Genomic DNA, 25,952 nt, shown 5'->3' with positions numbered 1-25,952 from the left:
TTTTATACCCGAGGAAGACAAAATGTTTAAGTGATATATAGCGTATATACATATATATTAATATAAATAAAACAAAACACGAAGACTAGTATAATCGGCTAGCGCTTTCGCCCATCTTGGGGCTCTTAGACAGTTGGTATGTTTAGTAGTGTACAGTTCACATCAACAGACAGCTGGTATAGTAGTGTAGGGTACACATCTACAGCCAGTTGATATGTTTAGTAGTGTACAGTACACATCAACAGACAGTTGGCTCTTAAGGCGATTTTCTGGGCGAAAAAGCTAGCCGATTATACTATAGTCTTCGTGTTTTGTTTTATTTATATTTTTACCGTCACATGGACATTTAAAACTATTTACCTCTTTATTAATATATAATATAGATAATTAGGTATGCTATACAGATTTCGTGGTAAAGTCCTCTCGGAGCTTCACTCACTACGATAGCGGTAAAAACAATAAACAAACTGAGTTAACAAAATATTATATTCAAAACTAACACATTAAAAAGTCGAACAAACACTCGGTCAACACAAAAATAGACATTATGACTTCTATAACAATTCGTAATAACAACAGAACAGCATAAAAATACAATTGTGCATATGAAGTTTCGTCACCACATCAAGTAAATCGGCGGTGCCAATGTCGGATCAAGCTATTGTACAATCTCTTTGAGAGATTTCCATTAACCATTACATTAATTCCCAGTTTCACTTTTCATTTATGTTAATCCCTCGGGGGGATTGCCACTAATCAATCATGTGAGGATTTCGATCGAGGGTCTCTCTTCCCCAATTCACACCAACCACTGTTTATTATACAGTGTACACAAATAGAAATAAAACAGTTGTATTTAAATATAAAGTAAAAACATAAGACATTCAATTGTTCTCAATTTCTCTAAATTTGGTATTCAAAAAAAATATTTAATCGATATTCAAGATTCTGATACCATTTCTCTACTTACATTTACGGACAAAAATATTCATAACAGGGATTTATGTAGCGTGTCATACATAAAATATTTTGTTAATGTAATATTTTATTATAATTTTCCATTGGACGTCTTGGAGAGTGGTAAAAGGATGCAAAATGTTCGTTACTAGTATTGTAAAGTTTTCCTTTATGATGGCTTGGCCATAAATAAATAATTCCATTGTGCTCAACTAGTTTGTCGACATTTTGCTAAATGGAATGTTTGGTTTTGTACGAAAGTATATCAGTTAACCTCGACGGTAGCGGTAAGTCTGAGATTGTACAGAATCGGAGCCTTTTGGAAATGAAATGCTGTCTGATGGAGAGCATACAGAACGCTACAAGCGTCCGAGGCACCGAGGCAAGTGCGTTCACGTGTGTTTGAACACTTATTTTCAAAGCCTTTCCTCTAACTTCGTCGTCGTCATCCGAATCTGAATCAGAATCGTCTAAATCACACGCCTCTTCGTCATCTACGTCACCTGTCAAATCAGGATGTACAAAGCAACCATGTTCGAGGAAAAAATTGGCGACGGCCGTATGTTCCTCGCTGTCACACTCTAGAGCCATGGCCAAAGCCGATTGTCCACTGTCCGAAACGAGGTCAATGTCTGACCCTGACAACAGAAGCATATTGGCCATATCTACATCACCATTTAAAGCGCATTGGTGTAGAGGCGCGATACCGCGTGACTTAGCATTCACATTGGCGCCGTGTGTTATCAGGGCGTCAAGAAGAACAGTGTTTTGTTCGATTATGGCGGTGTGGAGAGGTGTGCAAATATCACCTGTATTTTGGTATTCTAAGTTATCAACATCACAACTATTTTCTAACAAGAAACTTGTAAGTTCTTCTATGTCTTTGGCCGATTTCATGGAAGCTAATGAATGTAAAAGATTTCTGTTTTTGGTATCTAATACACGAAAGTCCTGAGATTTACACTCCTTCATGAAATACCAGGCTACATCTAACGAGCCATTGGTGAGTGCTACAAACAGAGGTGCTTCACTTTGACTGACGTTATTGACGTCTGCTCCATGCTGAACAAGAAAATCTGCAAGCTTGACCGAGTTTTGTTTCGCTGCATATTGCAACGGCGTTACAGGGCGGCTACCGAACGACGCCATCATAAGCTTTCCTCCTAATTCTGTGTCCGCGCCACCATTTAATAAATGTTCAATCATGCCCATGTCCAGTAGCCCATCGATGTAGAAAGTGCAGGCGCGCAGAAGTGGCGGGAGATTGTTTGCAAACTGTAACGTCCTTTTGTTTGGATTGGGATTAGCTCCACAGCGGAGCAGGAACTTTACCATGTCAACATGTCTACCAACTACGGCGTATTCTATCGGTGTAACACTACTGTTAGAATACTTCTTTGGTAAATTTACAAAATCTTTTATCGGTCGCCTTGCATTAGATGGAAAAATGAAATCATCAACGTTTCCGATATCTGAGTCTATCCACTCCGATAGTAACAGCAAAAACACACCAACGTCACCTGCCTGTGCTGCCAGATGTACAGGAGCCATTCCCATGTCATTGAAGAGACAATTGACTCCGTCCTTAACCAAGAGTTTCACAACCTCTCGGTGTCCTCCCTTGACTGCCAAGTGAAGGGCGGTGTTGTCGTAGACATCCTTAACCAACGTGTTGCAGCCAGCCTCCATCATCCACTTCACCACGTCTGCCACGCCCTTGTCAGCGGCGTAACAGAATGCTGGCGTCTTTGTGAGAGGGTCTGCCTTATCAAGGTTACACCTGGGATGGTTGATGAGTGTCCGGGCAACATCCAGACATCCCTTCCTGATAGCCAGGTGAAGAGGCGGCTCGCGGTCCCAGTCTTCCACATTTACACCACTTCCGCTCTCGATCAGTAGCAAGGCGATTGGGGATTGCTTGGCGCCTATAGCGGCACAAAGAGCCGTGCCTCGCATTCCGAGAAGGTGGTCGACATCGGCGCCCTCGGATATGAGAGAGCGCACCACGTCTTCGTCCCCTCCGATAATGGCTTTATTCAGGATGTCCGCTTTAGCCATACTCTTCCCGGTGCAGCACACTACCTTGGCTAGCCTTCTCTGAAACCAAAGATGATAGGAATGACGTGAGTAGGGCACTGGATGACGGATATATTATACAGAATGATTGCACAAGTTCAGAACCACTTTCTGTTTCACTGACATACAATATATACATGATTTTTGGTGGTCAACGACCTTGAATTAAATCTAGAGTTTACAATAACCTAGTAATGCAAAATACTAAATATACTAAATATATTTCTAGAAAAATTACCCTTAGCACTTGTGGCAATATTACATCGCTTTTCAAAAAAAAATGAGTCCCTGTAATGGAAAATGAGCACACCCAAGAAATACGTAATATCTAAACGTGTTCATCAGCCATTTTTCTGTACAAACTTAGATAACACAGTACAAGGACACTACAAATCAAGTCAGTAACGTGCACTTGGTCAGACCTGTTACCTCACGTTCAAGGGTCAACAGTTTAAAAAAATAAAAATACAAGTGAAACGTGTCTGTACATTGTGTCTGCATAATTAATACTGTACAGTATACAGTACTTTATCAGATTACATTATTTATCTCGGAATGACACCGGGGGTAGCTGCGATAACGTAGCTTCTGACGACGAGACATGGTCACACGTCATAACGGAGATGTTACAACTAACTCGAGTTACTTCCCTTCTATCACGACCCAAAAAAGTACCTATAGTTCAAATGAATTGGTTTTTTTTATGTAATTCAAATGAGTCAAATAAACTTCACAAACCTATGCTTATGTATGTTTGGTTGCACTTAATACAGAAAAACGTATACTGTAATTCTAGCATGTCTGTCATTGCACTGAAATGCACTTGCTTCCAAAACCCCTCAGTTTATATCATTTTTCAAGAGTGTTGGGATGGAGCTGGGATTTGGTATTTTCAGGATGGAATTACAATTTCGGACTACGATAAAACAAAACGACCCCTACCTTTACAGTATCATACAAAATGAAATATAAAGGCCTAAGTCATATGTTGGTATTTTCGCAGTTAACTGTTCTGTAGATCGTGTAAGTGGATACCAAACAGTGATCGACCATGATAAATTATTCGAAGCTTGACCGTCTGAACAGCAATTTAACTTGAGATGAAACGATATTCAGTTTCAGTGAATGTCATTGTTAGTAAGTGCAAACATACATGAAGTGATTTGCGCATGCTGACCTTCATCAATGCATGATTCCGAAAATGTTTACATGCCTCCAGGAAGCACTTGATTTTGGAACTCTTCTTGTTGTGGAGTTACGAAAACGTGTCTGGAACTTTGGCTGGAGCAGCGTACGTTTTTAAATATTTTCGTAATGAGCAGATGAATTGCATTATCTATAAAGCAAAATACGATTCAAGTTGACATTTGCACCGTGCATTGAATTTTAGACACTTACATAATCAAAATGTAAACCATATTTTTCGGTGACAGTGCATGATCCTGTAGTATCTGGTAATTACTAATATCACGGACTTAGATTATCTAAGTCCGTGCTAATATTAATACCCGGCCTCCTCTGCCTATGAGGACGCAATATATAAAAACAATCTTTCGACGTCAGAAACCTACGTTATCGCAGCTAGGTGACAGTGAAAATAAACCCCACCCCCTTGACTTGAGAGGATAGTCTACAGTAGTCCTGTCAAGTCAAAGCACAGGGACACGGTAGTATAGTAAACAAGGACGCCTCAGACAAAAACATTATCTCGTCGTCGGAAGCTACGTTATCGCATCTAGGTAATTAATATAAATCCATGCAGGTAGGGCACACTAAAAACAGAAATGCAAATATTCTTTTTACAAATAATTGCCAAATTTTGGTCAGAATATGAACAATAAGACAGTGAAGTGTAGCATACTGAAGTTTAGTCTTGTGCTCCACCATACAATGAGTTATGTCCCCTTGTTCATTTTTTGATACCAAAGTTTCCTGGCTTTTCATCTACACATACCAAAAGTCGCTATATTTTGAGATAACAGAGTGTCACATGTTGAACTCCAGTCATTTTACATATATATAAACATATATTCATCTGCTGGATACTTAAATCCACTCAAATAAACAACAAAAGGCAAACCGTCATTGACTTACAAAACAAAGTTAAACTACCTTTTTTAGCTCACCGTGGTCTGAAGGACCAAGGTGAGCTTATGCTATACTGTGGCGTCCGTTGTCCGTCTGTCAACAATTTCTTTAAACAACTTCTTCTTAACCACTGATTGGAATTTATCTAAATTTGACTGGAAGCATCCCTAGGTGGTGGGGATTCAAAATTGTACAAATGGTGGGGCGGGGCCAAAAGGGTTCAGTTTGGCTATATTGCTACAAACGACTTCTTCTGTAGAAATATGCCCTGGATATCAATCATATTTAATCAAAAGCATTCATGGGAGGCAGGGATTCAAAATTGTACAAATGGTGTGGCTGGCCTCACCCTTGGAGACATAGTCCCTAGGCCATAACTTTAAAACGGTTGAGATCCCAACACCAAAACTATATATACAAATGCTGGGCATAAAGAGACGAATGCAGTCATGATATTAGAATAGACCCTTGGGTCTGACCAAACCCCTAGGAATCAAGTTTCTTAGTCACAGATTGGAAACAGTTGAGATCCCCACCCTATTATCATATATACAAGTACAATTGCTGAGTATAAAGAGATAAATGCACATATGCTTCCAGGATGGCCTTGGGGACTGCCCCACCCTTGGAGACTTAACCCCTGGTTCATAACTTCGAAATGGTTAAGATCCCCATCCCAAAACTATATATACAATTGTTGGGCATAAAGAGACGAATGCAGTCATGATATCAGAATTGACCCCAGGGTCTGCCCAACCCTTGCCTACTTAGCCCCTGGGTCATAACTTTGAAACGGTTGAGATCCCCACCTCAAAACTATATATACAAATGCTGGGCAAAAAGAGACAAATACAGTCATGATATTAGAATTGATCCTGGGGTCTGGTCACAACCCTAGGGACCTAGTTTCTGAGTCACAGCTTGGAAACAGTTGAGATCCCCACACCATTACCATACATAAAATTGCTGGGCATAAAAAAAATCTAATGCAGATATGCTACAAGGATAGGCCTTTGGGTCTGGCATATTCCCTTGGATCTCATTTGGAGAATATTTTGCCATGATTGCTTAGATATCCAGGTGAGCGATACAGCCCCTCTGGGCCTCTTGTTTGTAGATTGCCTTCCATAGTCTTTTTATTCTGTATGAGGCTTTACTTACATAATACAACAGGTCAGTACCGTATTTATGCCATTTGATTGACTGACATGGGGTTATTCCTTTCCAAGATGACATTAGGTGATTTTGCAAAAAAATAGTTTTTTTTTACGATCATGGAAAACAAATCTCGATACAAGTTCAATCTTACATCAGCAGTACATACTCGCCAACTCTTTGAAATTTCCATAGGGGAGATTATGCGTGTTCAGAATTAAAAGTATAAATATAATGTGTTCACACTGTATGTACACCGAAGGGGAAAAACAACACTTTTAAATGGCATCTTTTGAGCTGTTCTTTTAGATGAAATCATTAGATGTTAGAATATAGATAGGAATAGTTGAGCAAATTCACTGGATGAAAATGCTCAATTTTAGTCTCCCTCCCAAGTTGCAAGTATGCAGTGAGAAATGAGCACAGCCAACAGTTTCATTTAACAATGTAAACGAGGGAAATCCAAGCAATTTGTTGATTGAGTTTACCATTCAGCACTTCTGTTATTTAGGATATTGAGACCAAAATGGTTGCCCTTGCCTCTCCCACTGTCAAACAGCAAAACCCTAAGTGAAGAGAAGTGAAGTGGTACTTAGGCAGGACATTTTATCTATAAAGAAATAATCCCCTCTATTTCACCGAAAATCGTCAAGCTCTCTATAGTTGTAAGTCTTTGTATGTCTGTTTTCCTACTTGTTGAACTACAGATGTTTTGTCATGGTTATATCAATCCTTCTACTGTTGGGGGACCCAGTGACTTTGAGATATTTTTTTCAGTCATGTCTTCAACATGATTTAAAAAATGTTGGGGAGTCCCCATACTTAGAGATTGTAGTAAGGTTGCAAAATGTGGTTGGCTTCCACAGGGAAAGTATCAATTCCAAAACTCAAATATCTATGTCCCAAAAATCATTGGAGCTATGGATTGCTTATAGATTTTTGCCTTGTTGTTCTAAAAATTGGATTTCAAAATATTTTTCTCTCTCTTTTTTTTTAGATTTGAAATGAAGCTCCGAATACTTGCTGCTGGTTCAGGGTTTCGAAGATGGCAGACATTAACCATGTTTGCTACACGCCATCACCAAACAAAAGTCATTCAAGATGAGATATGCTGACTAGCTGTATCCTTGACTGATGACTGATCTAGACAAAGTAACCAACATACTTGAAGTGATGATGAGAAGAAAACAGAGGGAACGATGTCTGAAGTACATTTTGGCAACAGTTGTGATCTTTATATTTCTTCAAACAAATGTTGCAAAATCCATTTCGGAATATTTTTTCAAGTCTTTCCCAAACATGGAAAAACCAGCGTGGCATCACAATAGTATCATTCGTAAAGTGGTGGATCAGTTTGATTTGAACAAAGATAGTGGATCAGTTACTGAAGAGGCAGAAGAATGCCTGATCCCCCATCTGAGCCAACGCCTACGCCCGACAGACACAAACGGAAGTAGGGGAAAGGTGGCATGTTCCCGTATAGCCCCTGTGGCTGGCTCGTGTACCTTAGCCAGGGAGATGTTTGTGGCATCTCGCACACTACAGTGTGATTCCAAACTGTCAACATTATGTACATTACAGGTAAGCTTCTCTGTGATCTACTGAGACATACATGTACATGGATGTTTGGAAATGACATTTAGTGTTTTTCCCATTTCTCTTAGTAGGTCCATATGTCTGCTTGTCTGTGTAACATCTTCGTTGGACATTACGTTACCTCCATTACGGTTCTTGATACTAGATGTCCTGAATAGCCGTCTTATGCGGATATATCATAGGGAGTAGAGAAGTATATATCAAATGTAGGTCACATCCCTGTGGCATATATATTTTTCCACTTACAACTGACTTTGGCTACATCTTAAGTTTAGCTTGATTTCTTTGTTGAGAATTTTCTGTTAGCTCCATTTCCATCAAAGTTGGAGCTGGGTATATGTTATACAAACATTTGCTTGTTAGATCTTTGGATGCAAAACTTGTCTCTTTCAGTTGTAGATGACCAGAGACATGAGTTCTCTATAGTGTGTCGGGTTTCATTTGTGGTCTAGTCCTCTGCAGTTTTCAAGTCATGTAGTGTAAGGGTGCTGTTTTATTCATCAATTTTGTGAGAAGATTGCATTATGAGCTCAAGTACAACATCATAACTATCAAATGTACACAGTTGTTTTTAAATCCTGAGATTGGTTTATCGGTCCTCATCATAAAAATCAGCTAGGAAAAATACTAATAATTACCTTATCGTAAATGTTTTCATTCTTTGTTACAGGGCTCAGGGCTCAGACTGAAAGTCGAGTGTGACATCAAGCTGTGTGCCCTACCCGTGGTCATGGGAACCATCCAACCAGACACAGGAGAGTTACTATGGAAACGCTTTCGGGATAAACTGTCTCTCCAGCAGCACATCGCTAAAATGGTGGACCCTTCAAACTCAAAACCGCATTTTGGCTTCTGCTTTCTGAAATGTTTGAAGAAAGCGTATGAAGATTACATGTATGACATCATAGGAAAATACAACAAAGACGAGGGAATACCAATGTACGATGACATCCACTCCATGTATTACATGTCTCAATTGTTGACTCTACCTCCAGTAGTCCGACAAAAGAAAACAAAAAACCATTCATTGTTCAACATCAACATGATATTTATTGATTCCGTGTCTCGTCATCACTTCTATAGGACCTTACCAGAGACCATCAAGGTCATGGAGTCGATCAACCATGACAACGTCAAGGATGGTCATGGGCCAGTGGCTTTAGACTTTGAACTCATACAGAGTATGAGATCAAGAACGTTTGAAACCTTACAAGCTCTGTTTTCTGGTTATGTTGATCCTTCAGAGAAACCGTTTGGTGTTTTAGACATGCCCCCTGTACCCCTTTCCATTGAATCCCTGTTTGGTCCCTTTAAGGCCCTAGATTACCACACGCTGTGGCTGGAAGACCTTTGCTGGGAATGGGAGTGGGGGATATCTAAAGATTTAAGGGCCTACAATAAGTCACATTCTAGTAGAAAAATATGGAAAAGGTTACATGCAGCACTGAAGAAAGCTGGTATTGACGGCCTGGATACCACTCTGTCCAGCTGTGAAATACTGCGGGTCAATAATGTCAACGACCACTTCCATGGACCAGACACGGTGTGTTATGGCGGTCAGTTTCAGCATCAGTTTGCCCTCGACTACCTCAAACTTTACCAGTCTCGCATGGCCAGCCTCGATCAGCGTTTCATCTCATTCTTAGAGACCAATGTTGGGCACGAGGACACTGGACGTAGAATCAAAACGCTTGACCAATCATTGGCGAGTTATCTAAAGTTCGCCTCAACATTGAACAATACACTTACTATCTTGTTTTCGGATCATGGAAATGCATATGGCAACTTCTTAGACGTTAGTTTGGAGGGTCGTGTCGAAATGTTCCATCCCTTCCTGATGATGGTGCTTCCAGAGAAAGTCCGAGACAAACTTGGTCCGGATCAGACAAGTGCTCTCATTTCTAACCAGGACAAACTGATCAGTCTGTTAGATCTTCACCACATGTTATATGACATAGCAGTGATAGGACAACCCTCTCTCTTCACCAACACATCAACTTTACAGAGAAAACACCTGTCCACGGCCAGGAATACTGTTCTTCCTTTGTCTTACTTTCCCAAAATCAAGGAACAGTTTCAGGTACCTGATAAAGGTTTATTATCAAGGGTTTCACCTTCTAGGACCTGTGACCAGATGCCTCGAATCATGCCGAACCTGTGTATCTGTGAAGGCTTTGAGAATTCCGTAAAGAACGACTCCCATCTTGTCATGTTTGCCCACTTTGCTTTAAGTAAGCTGAACAGTGTTATCCACTCCCAGTACAGGAGAGGCAGTCCGGATACCAACTCTTCATTTGGGCGATGTCGACGTCTCGTACTCCACAGCTTTAGAAATGTCAAAACTAATTTTGGAAAGGTAATTACATTTTGATACCGTTTCTTTCATATTATAGGCTGTTTGTTTCATGTGTTAGAGTGAAGGTAATATTTTTAATATTTTTTAGTTGTAGGTTTTGCTTGATATTTGCATCCTCGACACTCCAGGGATTACGCTCACTTTCGCTCTCTACACCCCTGGAATATATGTCACAGCAAAATTGAAGGCTCAGTGTACACCACCTGGTGGACGAGATAAGAAGACTATTTCAATCCTTTGATGTTCATTAAAAGAATCTCACCGTCACGTAACGGTAAACATTGACAGGCTTTGAAGTCAGGTGTCGCTCCTTTGTAATCTTCAAAGTACAGGTATCAGCCTGGCGATTGGTCAGGTTTTTTTACCCGAGACCAATCAAACAGCTATCTTTGTGTCTTCAATTTTGCTATGACATATTCCAGGGTTGCAGAGAGCGAAAGTGAGCGTAACCCTTGGAGTATCGCTGATGGATATTTGAGGCTGTTGGTGAATAGTTTTGTATGTGCTCATGTAGGGGACATATTAAGTGTTTGAGGTGGTTGGAGGTTTTACACGTATTTGAGTTGTAGATGCTATGTTTGGTATTTAAGTTACATATGTAACAGGAAAGAGAGTGTGCTTCCATCTGGATCGAACCTGTGACCTCCAGCGTCCCAGTCTGCTGCTCTACCAATTGAGCTAAAAGGAAATTCCCTCTAGCACAAAGCTACATAGTGCCTGAAATCCTATGTACAATTAAAATCTGCCACACATGCAATGTTCACTATAATTTAAGTGATATGTTTGATATTTGAGTTTGTACATATAGGTGACATGATTTGTATTAGGAGAGATATTTCTCTGTAATCACCCGCAGTCCAAATAAGTGTAGTCGTTCTGCTCTTTTATGATGCTGGATCAAAGGACCTTGTTTATATATACAACTGTAATTTAACTCGTGAAAACAAAGTTTCTCAATCCTCAGATGATATGTTTTCAACGTTCTTCAGAATTCAAAAAATCTTGTTCTATAAAGCATATCATGGAGGTCCAGAATTCTGGATCTCCTTTCTTTCTAAGTGGTGATAAGTAAATTGTAAATTAAGGAAACAAAGAATAAAATTTTAGACCTGACTGTAATATTCTAATAATTAGTGAGCATTTCTTGATTTGTAAAACAAACTCTAAATTGTTTTCCTTAACCCTTTCACCCCTATATAACTTTAGTAGACTCTACCATGCATTGATATGTAAGAGTCCATTATGGTCTACAGTGGTGAAAGGGTTAAAACCTGTTAAAATCAGCTCTGAAACTGAATTGTAGCATATTTCATATCTACTGTGATTATATTACAGAACCACACCATGTACCTTACCATGGAGCTGTCTGTCCGACTGACCAGGAGTCAACCGACAGAAGTCTTCTTTGTTGCACTGACGTACTCTCTGGGGAGACAGGGGTCACTCACGCTGACAAAGTTTGACCGTACCTCTCCCTACAGTGGCTTTAAGGCCTGTGCTGATCCAGGTGTTGACCTCAATCTTTGTGTATGTGACGTTAAAACAGGTATGCCAAGCCAACCTTTTACTGCCAATAATATCCCTAAGTCAGTCGTACTTGCAAAATCAAAAATAGACATGGTGGACAAAACGTTCAGTTGTCTTCTGTTACTGACCACTGAGAATGACCATGGGGTTGTACTAGAAGCCTTCAACCTGTGTCCAAGACAAGCATTCAAGATCCAAATACGGGCGATTACAATGAATCTCTTACTGACTACGTCATCCAGACAAGTGGTTGGGACGTTGAGGCCGTTTGAGGTTAAGCTGATGGTGGCTGCTGTGGAAATTAATCCGAGGGAGGAGATCTCATGGAGATACAAAATATCTTTGTTACTGGTATGACCCTGCTTAGCTTTAATATTTCATATGATGTGTTCTGTGTCCTGTAGTTTATTGCCTGCGTATACATTCGGAGACCTTTGGTTCTTAGTCCTCTGACATCATTCCTGTAATGGCTCTATGGTTACCTGGTATATGATCTTTGACAGGCTTTGAAGTCGGGATGTCGCTTATATGTAATCTTCAAAGTACAGGTATCAGCCTGGCGATTGGTCACGTTTTTTTTTACCTGAGACCAATCAAACAGCTATCTTCGTGCCTTCAATTTTGCTATGACATATTCCAGGGGTGCAGAAAGCAAAAGTGAGCGTAACCCCTGGATATCGAGGATGACCATGATCATGATTTCTACTTTCCTACATTAGCCTCATAAAATACTTTGAGGTAACATGTGGACTAATCATTTTAGTGATTTACACAAAGAATATTCTGTACAGGGTACACATTCTTAATTACTGTATGTTATATGTTTAAGGTCACACTACTAACTTATTCTCAAGTCGAAATAATTAACTCCAATATTTTTCTTTATAATGGGTTATTTAATTAAAAATAGATACTAAATCACTACAATACTCATACTCCAACTCAGTTCTCTGCACGCCTGGAAGACGTCATGGTAAAATCTAAAGGTTGTAGAAATGCCACCCTGTGGACGACACAAGTAGGCTAGTTCGAGTCTTTCATACTGTAGTATAGCGCTTTAAATTTGCGGGGTCAATTATTCCCAGGGGTTAAATTTCGCTGTGCAACCGATTCCCATGTGTCGTGCATAGTATTTTGAGTGTCATCATTTAAGGGTTAAACCTGGAAATACATGTAAACTGTTCGAAAATACTGACCCCAAGCGTCGCCATCCGCCAGTGACTTCACTTTAAAGAAAAGAAGATGTGTATACATGTACCTTTGTAGGAGTAAACTGTAATCAATTAATCACCTACTGTGTACACATAAACCTGTTGTGGCCACTTATATGTTAGTGTTGATTTTACATGGACTGCCCGGTTATCCGGTGATAATCTTATTTGAGTTCATTTAAGCTTGCATAACAGCGTTTGATCATAAGTATTTTCAGCAGGTTGTGATAAGGTCCGAAAAGTGGTTAACATTTTCGATGATTTCGCTGGTGTTTAGAATTTGCGAATATAAGTCAAAGTGTGAATATAGCGGAAATTAAAACCCCTGTGAAATATAACTTCAATACAGTATACAGCAAAAGAATGTGGCAGTAGCATAACAGTAAAATTAAGAGGAATTGAAATTGGGTCCCGCTCCTCTGTAATCTTTAAATGACAGGTATCAGCCTAGCAATTGGCTAGTTTTTGTTAATTCCTGAAACCATGTACCTTCTTGCCTTCAATTTTGCCATGACATATTCCTGGGTTGCAGACAACTGATGTAAGTGAGCATATTTGAAATCCCTGGAATTTCGAGCATACTGTACAATGCAGACAGAGAGTGTTGTAGTAAATTCGTATAGAATTTTAATTAGATCATTTCATTAGTATTCTCCTAATTATATAAACTTAAAACTGTTTAAAAAGGTTATGAAGTACATTTTTGGGTAATCATCTGAGTATTAACTGTTTTTTCTTTTTATTTACATTCCAGTGTCATATATTCATAATTATAATTTATGTACTTTTTGTAGAAGTATTGTTTGTATTATAAATGTTATTTAATCCTGTTTATGTTAAGTAATTTTTCATCTTACACAGGATCTGTTGGTATCATCTATTTTTATGTAGATCAGTAAACTTACATAGATTATACACACTTACATAGAGTATACATGTACAAACTTATAAGTTTGTTGTATAACTGTTGTGCTAGCTGGTTGGTTATAACTTGTTGACAGGTGAATAACAAATAATATACATTTTTTACAAATCTTGGTCTTTTGTGAAAGTTCCTAGATGTAATTGAATCGATATTTGTATCTTTGGTTTAAAAACCGTGTTTGGGACTTTTTTGTATCAAGAAGATTTTGAATCATTCCATTTACTATTATTTTTTGTCTCTCACCTAAAAGGTATGATGTATATACAAAGGTAAATATATCGGTCAAAGAAGTTATATAGACGGTAAAATCCCATATTACACTGGATCCTAATGGGGGTATGTCCGTAGGATACGAATTACTTAAAATAGTATATGGGGCAAAGAAGTAATTCCAACAGTGTGGACAAGTTTAGGTTGTCAAATTTTCGGAGCGATCCGCTCCTTTTTCAAGACACAGTGAAACAGAACAGTTACATGTACATATACATCATATTACAAGAAGGTAGAATCGATATACTATAATTGAAAATATAGCTATTATATAAATCCAATAGTCCCCTCGGCTAAAGACAGCCGAAGGCAGCAATTAAGCTGAGAGCATCACGGACAAGGAACGCTGATGTAGAGGACCTATTCTTGCGCAAGATGCACTGTCATATATAGTGAGTCAACGAGAGATATCATTCTTTTATTAGCTCACCTGGTCCGAAGGACCAAGGTGAGCTTATGCCATACCGTGGCGTCCGTTGTCCGTCCGTCCGTACGTATGTCCGTACGTCAACAATTTCTTTAAACGACTTCTTCTTCTTAACCACTGGTTGGAATTAAACTAAATTTGACTGGAAGCATTCCTAGGTGGTGGGGATTTAAAATTGTACAAATGGTGAGGCTGACCCCCCAGGGGGCTAAGGGGCGGGGCCAAAAGGGGTCAATTTGCCCATATTGCTTTAAGCGACTTCTTCTCTGAAACTAAGAAGTGGATATCAACCATATTTGACTGGAAGCATTCCTAGGTGGTGGTGATTAAAAATTGTACAAATGGTGGGGCTGACTCCCCAGGGGGCTTAGTGGCGGGCCAAAAGGGGGCGATTTGGCTATATTGCTATAAACGACTTCTTCTGTAGAACTGTGCACTGGATATCAATCATATTTTATCAAAAGCATTCCTGGGAGGCAGGGATTTAAAATTGTACAAATGGTGTGGCTGACCCCCCAGGGGGCTGAAGGGCAGGGCCAAAAAGGGTATTTGGCTATACTGCTTTTAGCGACTTCTTCTCTGGAACTAAGAAGTGGATATCAACCATATTTGACTGGAAGCATCCCTGGGTGATGGTGATTAAAAATTGTACAAATGGTGGGGCTGACCCCCCGGGCTAAGGGTTGGGGCCAATAAAATGCATTACTTGGAAATGGTTGAGATCCCCACCATATAACCATATATACAATTGCTGAGTATAAAGAGAAGAATGCACATTTGCTTCCAGGATGTCCCCAGGGTCTGCCCCACCCTTGCAGACTTGGCCCCTGGGTCATAACTTTGAAACGGTTGAGATCCCCACCCCAAAACTATATATACAAATGCTTGGCAAAAAGAGACAAATGCAGTAACGATATTAGAATCGATCCTGTGGTCTGGCCACAACTCTAGGGACCTAGTTTCTGAGTCAAAGCTTGGAAACAGGTAAGATCCCCACCCCATAACCATACATAAAATTGCTGGGCATCTAATATAGCTATGCTACAAGGATTGGCCTTGGGGTCTGGCATATTCCCTTGCTCTCATTTGGAGAATAGTTTGCCATGATTGCTTAGGTATCCAGGTGAGCGATACAGCCCCTCTGGGCCTCTTGTTTTACATAGGTAAATAATATTGCTATAAACGACTTCTTCTGTAGAACTGTGCACTGGATATCAATCATATTTTATCAAAAGCATTCCTGGGAGGCAGGGATTTAAAATTGTACAAATGGTGTGGCTGACCCCCCAGGGGGCTGAAGGGCAGGGCCAAAAAGGGGATTTGGCTATACTGCTTTTAGCGACTTCTTCTCTGGAACTAAGAAGTGGATATCAACCATATTTGGCTGGAAGCATCCCTAGGCGATGGGGATTAAAAATTGTACAAATGGTGGGGCTGACCCCCCGGGCTAAGGGTTGGGGCCAATAAAATGCATTACTTGGAAATGGGTGAGATCCCCACCATATAACCATATATACAATTGCTGAGTATAAAGAGAAGAATGCACATTTGCTTCCAGGATGTCCCCAGGGTCTGCCCCACCCTTGCAGACTTGGCCCCTGGGTCATAACTTTGAAACGGTTGAGATCCCCACCCCAAAACTATATATACAAATGCTTGGCAAAAAGAGACAAATGCAGTAACGATATTAGAATCGATCCTGTGGTCTGGCCACAACTCTAGGGACCTAGTTTCTGAGTCAAAGCTTGGAAACAGGTAAGATCCCCACCCCATAACCATACATAAAATTGCTGGGCATCTAATATAGCTATGCTACAAGGATTGGCCTTGGGGTCTGGCATATTCCCTTGCTCTCATTTGGAGAATAGTTTGCCATGATTGCTTAGGTATCCAGGTGAGCGATACAGGCCCTCTGGGCCTCTTGTTTTACATAGGTAAATATATATAGATTTGTAACAGATATCATTCCATATAATTTATTTGAAAAAAACCCCCTGATAGGTCTTTGTAGCACCTTTTGTTGGAGTTGTCATGACATATACTGAATTTTGGCACAATTGTACATTCCAGTACATTATCACCTAGATTGTATCATAATGCCATCAGTTTTGATATAACCCAACTCGGGGTTAGGGATGCATTATAGTATAAATGTATATATGTTTTTGGAAATTTCATTTCATGTAAAATAATTTAATTGTGACACTATTATTATATACCATATCAACTTGTACAGGCTTATACAGTGTTAAAGAAGTTTTAAAAGAAAATTCATGCAGTGTTTTTTTTTGCTTTGTTTGTCAAACTTTCTATGTGATTTATTGTTGTAAATGAAGTAAGTCACTTTTTACTTTATAGGGAGTGTTGATATTTTATGCATTTAAAAAAATGTATATCTTGGTTCATTCCGGTCAGTCAGTCCATTATTCCATATACATTCTGTAAAAAAGATTTTGCTCAAGAATATAATGTTTTGTTTATTTTGTTTCAGATTTGCTGTTCAGTACTAATCATATTATGATGTTTGATATATTATGTTTATTTGAAAGGTTTGTTATTATTTTTATGCAGATTTTAATTTTGTTTCTGTGGGTAGCAATATATATCTATTTAAGCATATATTCCATTCTTTTATTTTACAAGTGGATGTTTTCTAAGAGATTATGGTCAGTTAAAGTGGTGTTTTGTTTAGATATTTACTCAAATGATTACAATACATCTATAGCGATCCTGTCATCAAATTGTGAAAATCCCCTCGTAACGAAAGTTCGAGGAGATATATAGGATTCCCTCCATACATACGTATGTTACACTCTTTGTCATCGCTCTAATGACTTCATTCCTCAACAGAATTTCATGAAACTTGATACAAGTGTTTAGTATGACAAAACCTTGAACAAGGGTGCGTTTCGGGTTTCTTCATTGAAAGTCAAGGTCACTGTTACTATTTTTAGTAGAAAAAAATTGTCATCGCTCGAGTGACTTCATTCCTCAACAGAATATCATGAAACTTGATACAAGTGTTAAGTATGACAATACCTTGAACAAGGATACGTTTCGGGTTTCTTCATTGAAGGTCAAGGTCACTGTTACTATTTTTAGAAAAAAATATGTCAATGCTCTAGTGATCACTTCATTTCCTCTTACATATGTCACAATGTGTGAATTGGAGGGGATTTGTATCACCTGTGATGCTTTGTTTGATATATTCAAATGGTAATGGTATTGGTATTCCTTTCATAGAGATACCCAAGGATGAGATTGTACCTCTACTTGAAAATTTTTTGAAAATTGTCTTTTCACATTCCAGTCCCATACATTTTCTAGTCCTTTGTTCCATAACAAATTTTGTTTATTATTTTTGTTTGAGTGATTTTACATCTGCTTCACTTCTGAGTAGTTCGGTTATCCAGCAGATAAAAAACAGGTACGAAAATGAGTGGAATGGAAGGATTAGAAAAGGATGAATATATAAGATTTGATCGATTGATTGATTGATTGGTTTTATAAACATCTGCTTTGCTACCGAGTAGTTTGATTATCCAGCAGATAGTATATCAGATAGATTGATTGATTGGTTTTACATCTGCTTCACTACTGTGTTTGGAAGTTTAATCTGAGCCTAAATTTCTCATGTTTTAAGATTGTAAGAAAAAGGAAGATGTCTACTACTGATCTATGGTGTGTACTATCTCCTATAGAGATGTGTACTATCTCTTATAGAGATGTGTACTATCTACTATAGAGATGTGTACTATCTCCTATAGAGATGTGTACTATCTCCTATAGAGACGTGTACTATCTACTATAGAGACGTGTACTATCTCCTATAGAGATGTGTACTATCTCCTATAGAGATGTGTACTATCTCCTATAGAGATGTGTACTATCTCCTATAGAGATGTGTACTATCTCCTATAGAGATGTGTACTATCTCCTATAGAGATGTGTACTATCTCCTATAGAGATGTGTACTATCTCCTATAGAGATGTGTACTATCTCCTATAGAGATGTGTACTATCTCCTATAGAGATGTGTACTATCTCCTATAGAGATGTGTACTATCTCCTATAGAGATGTGTACTATCTCCTATAGAGATGTCTACTATAGAGATGTGTACTATCTCCTATAGAGATGTGTACTATCTCCTATAGAGATGTGTACTATCTCCTATAGAGATGTGTACTATCTCCTATAGAGATGTGTACTATCTCCTATAGAGATGTGTACTATCTCCTATAGAGATGTGTACTATCTCCTATAGAGATGTGTACTATCTCCTATAGAGATGTGTACTATCTCCTATAGAGATGTGTACTATCTCCTATAGAGATGTGTACTATCTCCTATAGAGATGTGTACTATCTCCTATAGAGATGTGTACTATCTCCTATAGAGATGTGTACTATCTCCTATAGAGATGTGTACTATCTCCTATAGAGATGTGTACTATCTCCTATAGAGATGTGTACTATCTCCTATAGAGATGTGTACTATCTCCTATAGAGATGTGTACTATCTCCTATAGAGATGTGTACTATCTCCTATAGAGATGTGTACTATCTCCTATAGAGATGTGTACTATCTCCTATAGAGATGTGTACTATCTCCTATAGAGATGTGTACTATAGAGATGTGTACTATCTCCTATAGAGATGTGTACTATCTCCTATAGAGATGTGTACTATCTCCTATAGAGATGTGTACTATCTCCTATAGAGATGTGTACTATCTCCTATAGAGATGTGTACTATCTCCTATAGAGATGTGTACTATCTCCTATAGAGATGTGTACTATCTCCTATAGAGATGTGTACTATCTCCTATAGAGATGTGTACTATCTCCTATAGAGATGTGTACTATCTCCTATAGAGATGTGTACTATCTCCTATAGAGATGTGTACTATCTCCTATAGAGATGTGTACTATCTCCTATAGAGATGTGTACTATCTCCTATAGAGATGTGTACTATCTCCTATAGAGATGTGTACTATCTCCTATAGAGATGTGTACTATCTCCTATAGAGATGTGTACTATCTCCTATAGAGATGTGTACTATCTCCTATAGAGATGTGTACTATCTCCTATAGAGATGTGTACTATCTCCTATAGAGATGTGTACTATCTCCTATAGAGATGTGTACTATCTCCTATAGAGATGTGTACTATAGAGATGTGTACTATCTCCTATAGAGACGTGTACTATCTCCTATAGAGATGTGTACTATAGAGATGTGTACTATCTCCTATAGAGATGTGTACTATCTCCTATAGAGATGTGTACTATAGAGATGTGTACTATCTCCTATAGAGATGTGTACTATCTCCTATAGAGATGTGTACTATAGAGATGTGTACTATCTCCTATAGAGATGTGTACTATCTCCTATAGAGATGTGTACTATAGAGATGTGTACTATCTCCTATAGAGATGTGTACTATCTCCTATAGAGATGTGTACTATAGAGATGTGTACTATCTCCTATAGAGATGTGTACTTTAGAGATGTGTACTATCTCCTATAGAGATGTGTACTATAGAGATGTGTACTATCTCCTATAGAGATGTGTACTATAGAAATGTGTACTATCTGTAATAACAAAGTATCAGATGTGAAGATCAGTATTTGTAATGTGCCAAAATTGTCGACATCTGTAACGGGACATGATGATAAAATGTAATTGAAATGCTTGGATAGGAATTAGCACCAAATGTGCTTATGACTTTTGAGCAGTTGATTTTTCTGCTGTTAATGTCGCACATTAATGCAGGTGAAGACTAAATTGTCACAAATACTTTATCACAAAATGGAATTTTTTCTTCAGAAATTCACTGACTGAAAAAAGTAGTCATGAAAAATTGATTCTCATGAATAACACAGAATTGCAGAAACAGAATCTGAAGAATAAGTCTGTTAAATGTTATTCTCATGAACATTGATGGTACTGCTATATTTTTTGATGACCAGTAAACTTTTTTGTACATGTACAAATGTTTAAAATGCATTTACAATATAATACATGTACAAATGTTTAAAATGCATTTACAATATATAATACATGTACAAATGTTTAAAATGCATTTATTATAAAATACATGTACAAATGTTTAAAATGCATTTATAATATAATACATGTACAAATGTTTAAAATACATTTATAATATAATACATGTACAAATGTTTAAAATGCATTTACAATATAATACATGTACAAATGTTTAAAATGCATTTATAATATAATACATGTACAAATCAGATATCCATTGTCTGAAATATATTTGTTCTTGTAGCATTGCAAGACGTTTGAATCTGAACGCCTGTTGATTGATTTGGATTGAATTATTTCAATGTAATGTAATTGCAATAAAGGTTTGTTTTTTTCTTATTTGTTTATGACTTCTGTTGTTTGCAAATGTAAATTGTGAAGGTCGAGTGCAACCTGTATATGGACAGAGATTTCACTGTACTGTGTTACTCAGTACCGACAGAGATTTCACTGTACTGTGTTACTCAGTACCGACAGAGATTTCACTGTACTGTTAATCAGTACCGACAGAGATTTCACTGTTATATCTTACTCAGTACCGACAGAGATTTCACAACAAAAACAAAATTGAACATACATGACCTTTATTTAAGGCTATGCCGGTATGACAAGGGACAAAACAGTTTGATCATGCACACATTATAATTAACAACACAATAAAAAAAGATTTTATACAGTTATTAGAAGATGATTTTGTTTGCCAAACCCGGATGAGTTTGGGAATACTTCATACAAGTCTAAATAGACTACAGTCTTAACATTCTAAAATACATGTACAGTTATCATCTAATCGTCTATACCAGTTATAGACCGACAAATCCAACACACCAGTGCTTTCTTTTATATATAAGACATATTGTTTTATGCCGAGTTTTTGTAATGCTTATTATTTCGATCGTGTTTTAAGTGACAAACAGTGTTTACAAGATGTCCTTATTTCATAATTAGCCCTCTAGACATATTACCGGTACCTCATAATCCGTTAGAAATTTATACATTGAAGTAACTCTAGCAGTAAATTGTGTTGACACATTACGAACATAAAATGTCTTCTTATACCCGAGGAAGCCATCCACACATTTCTACATAAATCTTGATTGTGACATTGTGTGAATAAACTTATGTTTTAAGAAAAAGAAATTGATATTAATAATAAAAATAATTTTTTTCATAATCGATAAATTTAACTGAAATTTTAAAAATAGAAGAGTTAAGGAAAAAATACAAACACAATCCCAAGAAAACTGAACACAGTTATCCAGTCAAGAAAAATCTGAACTGAATAAATGCATTAATGAATAAATGTTAAAATAGACATCTAAATGTGTCTAGTAATTTGTAACATCCTTCAAAATGGCCAGTATAAAGTGTGTTGGACATATTTTTTTTTAATTCCTTTTAGCTTTAAAGCAATACATGTTTTATATCACCAATAATTTCAGATGATTTTCTTTACAAAAAAATGAGCTCAAAATTGCCACTTGTTGGATAATTGTATGTAACAGAGGTCATTATTTTTTCAATGCCTCCGCTAGGAGTCGAACCCGGGACCCCTGGCTTACTAGTCTTACGCTTTACCGAATGAGCTAAAGAGAAGATCTCTCTAGCCGAGCGGTATATTGCAGCTAGTATTTACAAGGTTTACATACTCCCCCTCCAGGGAAGAACTCGTCCTCGAGCTTCCAGGGGTCACGGTCATAGCCATTCCTTCGCAAGTATAGCTAGCGCTGAGTATTTTGTCAATTCACCCGGGTCCCTACGTGGGCGCCAATGTAACAGAGCACGTGAAATTTAAACAAATATTTCACTGCCTCCGCTGAGGATCGAACCCGGGACCTCTGGCTTACTAGTCTAACGCTCAACCGATCAAGCTAAAGAGAAGATCTCTCTAGCCGAGCGGTATATTGCAGCTAGTATTTACAAGGGTTACATACTCCCCCTCCAGGGAAGAACTCGTCCTCGAGCTTCCAGGGGTCACGGTCATAGCCATTCCTTCGCAAGTATAGCTAGCGCTGAGTATTTTGTCAATTCACCCGGGTCCCTACGTGGGCGCCAATGTAACAGAGCACGTGAAATTTAAACAAATATTTCACTGCCTCCGCTGAGGATCGAACCCGGGACCTCTGGCTTACTAGTCTAACGCTCAACCGATCAAGCTAAAGAGAAGATCTCTCTAGCCGAGCGGTATATTGCAGCTAGTATTTACAAGGGTTACATGTACACAAAGTCATTTAACATACAGAACTGGTGGACAGAATTACTTACAATACTGATACAACAGGAGCTTTATGAGCACAGCACATAGCTTGTAGGTACCAAGGTATTTGTACAGGTTAACTGATTCTCAACACCATCAACAAAGTGTATCATAGGAAATGTAAGAAAGAATACTATCTATATTAATGTCAATATTTGGGGTGAAAGTCAATTTGGATATATTTGCTGTTATTTTTCATCTGTCGGTATATTTACATAAATATATTTGACAAGAAACTGGGTACTGTGTTTCCTGTTGTCTAGTAAACTGGACAAATTCCGGATACTCCGTTTCCTGTTGTCTAGTTAACTGGACAAATTTCGGATTCTCCCTTTCCTGTTGTCTAGTTACTGGACAAATTCCGGATACTCTGTTTCCTGTTGTCTAGTTAACTGGACAAATTCCGGATATTCCCTTTCCTGTTGTCTAGTTAACTGGACAAATTCCGAATTCTCCCTTTCCTGTTGTCTAGTTAACTGGACAAATTCCGGATTCTCCCTTTCCTGTTGTCTAGTATACAAGATAAGTTTCAAGAATGTCCAGTATTCTGTGGTGTCTAGTTTTTCCTTCAATGTTGTCTATTAAATCTTGGTAAAATATTAAGAATTTTTCATGAAATTAATCTACTATATAGAATGGTGCCAAGTTTTCAACTGAGAATGAAATGCAGTATAGGAACATAAAACAATATGCAATACAGAAGAGTTCTCCTAAACATGTAAGCTTTGTAGGCAAATGAATGTAGACATTCTTTTGTAATTGGATCAACATATACTGCATTTTTACAATATTATACATATAGGATCTTACACGAGTTTCCATTTCATACGGGATTTATGAAACAAGTCTCAGAATTATTCTATTTCATGAGCCTTTGGCGAGCTAAAATGAAAAATTTGTGACGAGTTTCATAAATTTCATATGAAATGAAAACGAGTGAAAGATCCTTTTTATCACATAATCAAGATTTGTGGCATTCATTCATGTTAACCAACAATTTTCACGCAACCTTGAAATGTAAAAAAAGACGCCATTTTACTTCAGTGCGGAAGTCTGACGTCATGTACTTGTCCTAGGCGTGACGTCACAATTGAAACTTACAACCAATCACAGGGCTGATAGGTCACATTACATGGGTTAATATGCAAAAAAATATGACATGGGTATATTCACTGGATAACAACAGTACATTTTGTGATAAATAAAATTCTGTGAAGCTGCAAAATTGGACCCACATTTACATACTGTACTGTAGCCCAGTTCTTCAAAAGTTGCTATAGATCAAGCCTCTAACTGAAAATATTTCAATTTTGATATGTTTTGAAAGTACTTTCTTGTTCCTTGACTTTAGACCTTATTTATGTTCATTCACAAATAATATTTTCAAAAAATTTCTTGAAGCAAATTTCTTAATCTTATCAAGCTTTAAACCACTGGGCTCAGATTATTTGCTACACTGATTCAGCACACCCTGATTGCAGATTAGCAGCTGGCTTCACTAAAAGCTGAAAGATCCATATATGATTGGTTCACTAAGATCTCATGATTAAGAATAAGTGATATTACATTATATTTATATTTAACCTTCATTGTAAGGGCTCATTACATATGTGGTCTGGGTGGCCGAGTGGTTAAGGTGTCTGACCGTCTACGACACTCATCCTCCACCACTGGGTTGCGGGTCGAGACCTATGCAGCGAAGTTACCAGATACTGGCTGCAGGCTGGTGTTTTTTCTCTGGGTACCCCAGTTTTTCTTCACCACGGAAACCTGACTCATTCTGAAGTGACTATAGCTGTTAATAGGACCTAAAGCACTCGCAAAACAAGCCAAATCATTACATATCTGTAGAGATCCCTGTCCCAATGCACTGGTTTTAGTATATACAGTAATTTTGCCTTCATTTCATTTTGGATATAACTGTAGCACAGTTGGGCCAGGACACATCCGTTGACCAGGCAGTCAGAGTGACAGTGGAACAATCTGAAGTCCAGATTTCTAATTCCCGGTTTAGCCCACAGAATCTTTCCACTCAAAAAGCTGCTGCTGATTGCATTTCTTTTCTTTTGGTTGTCATTTTTAGAAATGAGTAGTTCTAGTTTTTGGCAGTGGTACAGGGATCCTTATGATTAGACCATTGTTTGGTTTAATTTTGTTTAACGTCCTGTTAACAGCTTAAGTCATTTAAGGACGTGCCTCCATGTGTGTAGTGTAGGCGTGTTTGGGTGTGTGTATGCTGGAGACGGGGTGTGTTGGTGTGCTTGCCTCCTTGTGAAAGTGCGGATCTGATGCAGACTTTGTAGTGCTATCTCAATCAAATACCTTGCCAAAGGCACCCCAGAACAGCATTCCGCCCGGTCACATTATACTGACAACGGGTGAACCATGCCAGTCATATGCTATAATATCTAAATCTCTATATATATCTATATAATACCAGTATTATATGACTGACTGTGCGTATGTATTTAAGAGAATGCAAACTGAAAATATGTTGATGATGCATGTGAAAGGATTATCTAGATATGCTCAGTTTTTCTCTCTCACAAATATTTGACATGACATATAACAGGGGACATGTACACTTTTTGGATTCATTTTGGCCTTCATTATACTGAAATAACATATAACTTTGAGATGAAATACTTGAGTTATACATGCATTTAAATAATGAATATTTCAGAATAAACTGTTCATAATTAGTGGGAGGCAATAACAAATAAATGGATGATCCATATAATCATGATTAACTAATCCTTTACATTTGAAAATAAGCCATCCAACCCTCTAATTGATAAACACATAAAAATATGTACCTGACTTCAAGATCATGATAATGTTAGACTCGTGGCCCTATTTAAAAAATGTACAGTGAAATATCCAAACGAGTTTACTTTAAGTACACCTATATCTATGTACTGTAAAGTGCTTAAGAGTGGCTTATGCTAGCTAGATAGGGCGCTATATCAAATGTTGTATATATTAATATTAATACACATGTTGTATAAGTACATGTATGCGCTATTTCCAAAATTTATAATATGTAATTTATATT

General features: G+C 37.9%; 2 protein-coding genes across 3 annotated transcripts; one reads left to right on the top strand and one right to left on the bottom strand.

The window, feature by feature from the left end:
* Window positions 1–503: 503 nt before the first annotated feature.
* On the bottom strand, window positions 504–4,282 carry LOC110456682 (putative ankyrin repeat protein RF_0381). Of its 2 annotated transcripts, none has more exons than XM_021507559.1 (2): window positions 4,211–4,282; window positions 504–3,054 (listed from the first exon to the last, which is right to left on the bottom strand). In XM_021507559.1, the coding sequence occupies exons 1-2, from the start codon at window positions 4,214–4,216 to the stop codon at window positions 1,189–1,191; spliced, it is 1,872 nt and encodes a 623-aa protein (XP_021363234.1). In that variant the 5' UTR covers window positions 4,217–4,282; the 3' UTR covers window positions 504–1,188. The 2 variants fall into 2 exon arrangements, with proteins under 2 accessions (XP_021363234.1, XP_021363232.1); XM_021507557.1 differs by having other exon boundaries at window positions 4,187–4,272.
* An 8-nt stretch (window positions 4,283–4,290) lies between these two features.
* Window positions 4,291–13,714, top strand: LOC110456681. Its single transcript, XM_021507556.1, has 4 exons — window positions 4,291–4,324; window positions 7,274–7,857; window positions 8,543–10,228; window positions 11,564–13,714. Exons 2-4 carry the CDS (start codon window positions 7,411–7,413, stop codon window positions 12,110–12,112), a joined length of 2,682 nt encoding a protein of 893 aa, XP_021363231.1. The 5' UTR covers window positions 4,291–4,324; window positions 7,274–7,410; the 3' UTR covers window positions 12,113–13,714.
* The last annotated feature ends 12,238 nt before the right edge of the window (window positions 13,715–25,952 follow it).

Source organism: Mizuhopecten yessoensis, unplaced genomic scaffold (assembly GCF_002113885.1).
Source record: "Mizuhopecten yessoensis strain PY_sf001 unplaced genomic scaffold, ASM211388v2 scaffold8821, whole genome shotgun sequence".
NCBI classification, from domain to species: Eukaryota; Metazoa; Mollusca; class Bivalvia; order Pectinida; family Pectinidae; genus Mizuhopecten; species Mizuhopecten yessoensis.
This window is presented reverse-complemented; position numbering and strand designations above follow the sequence as displayed.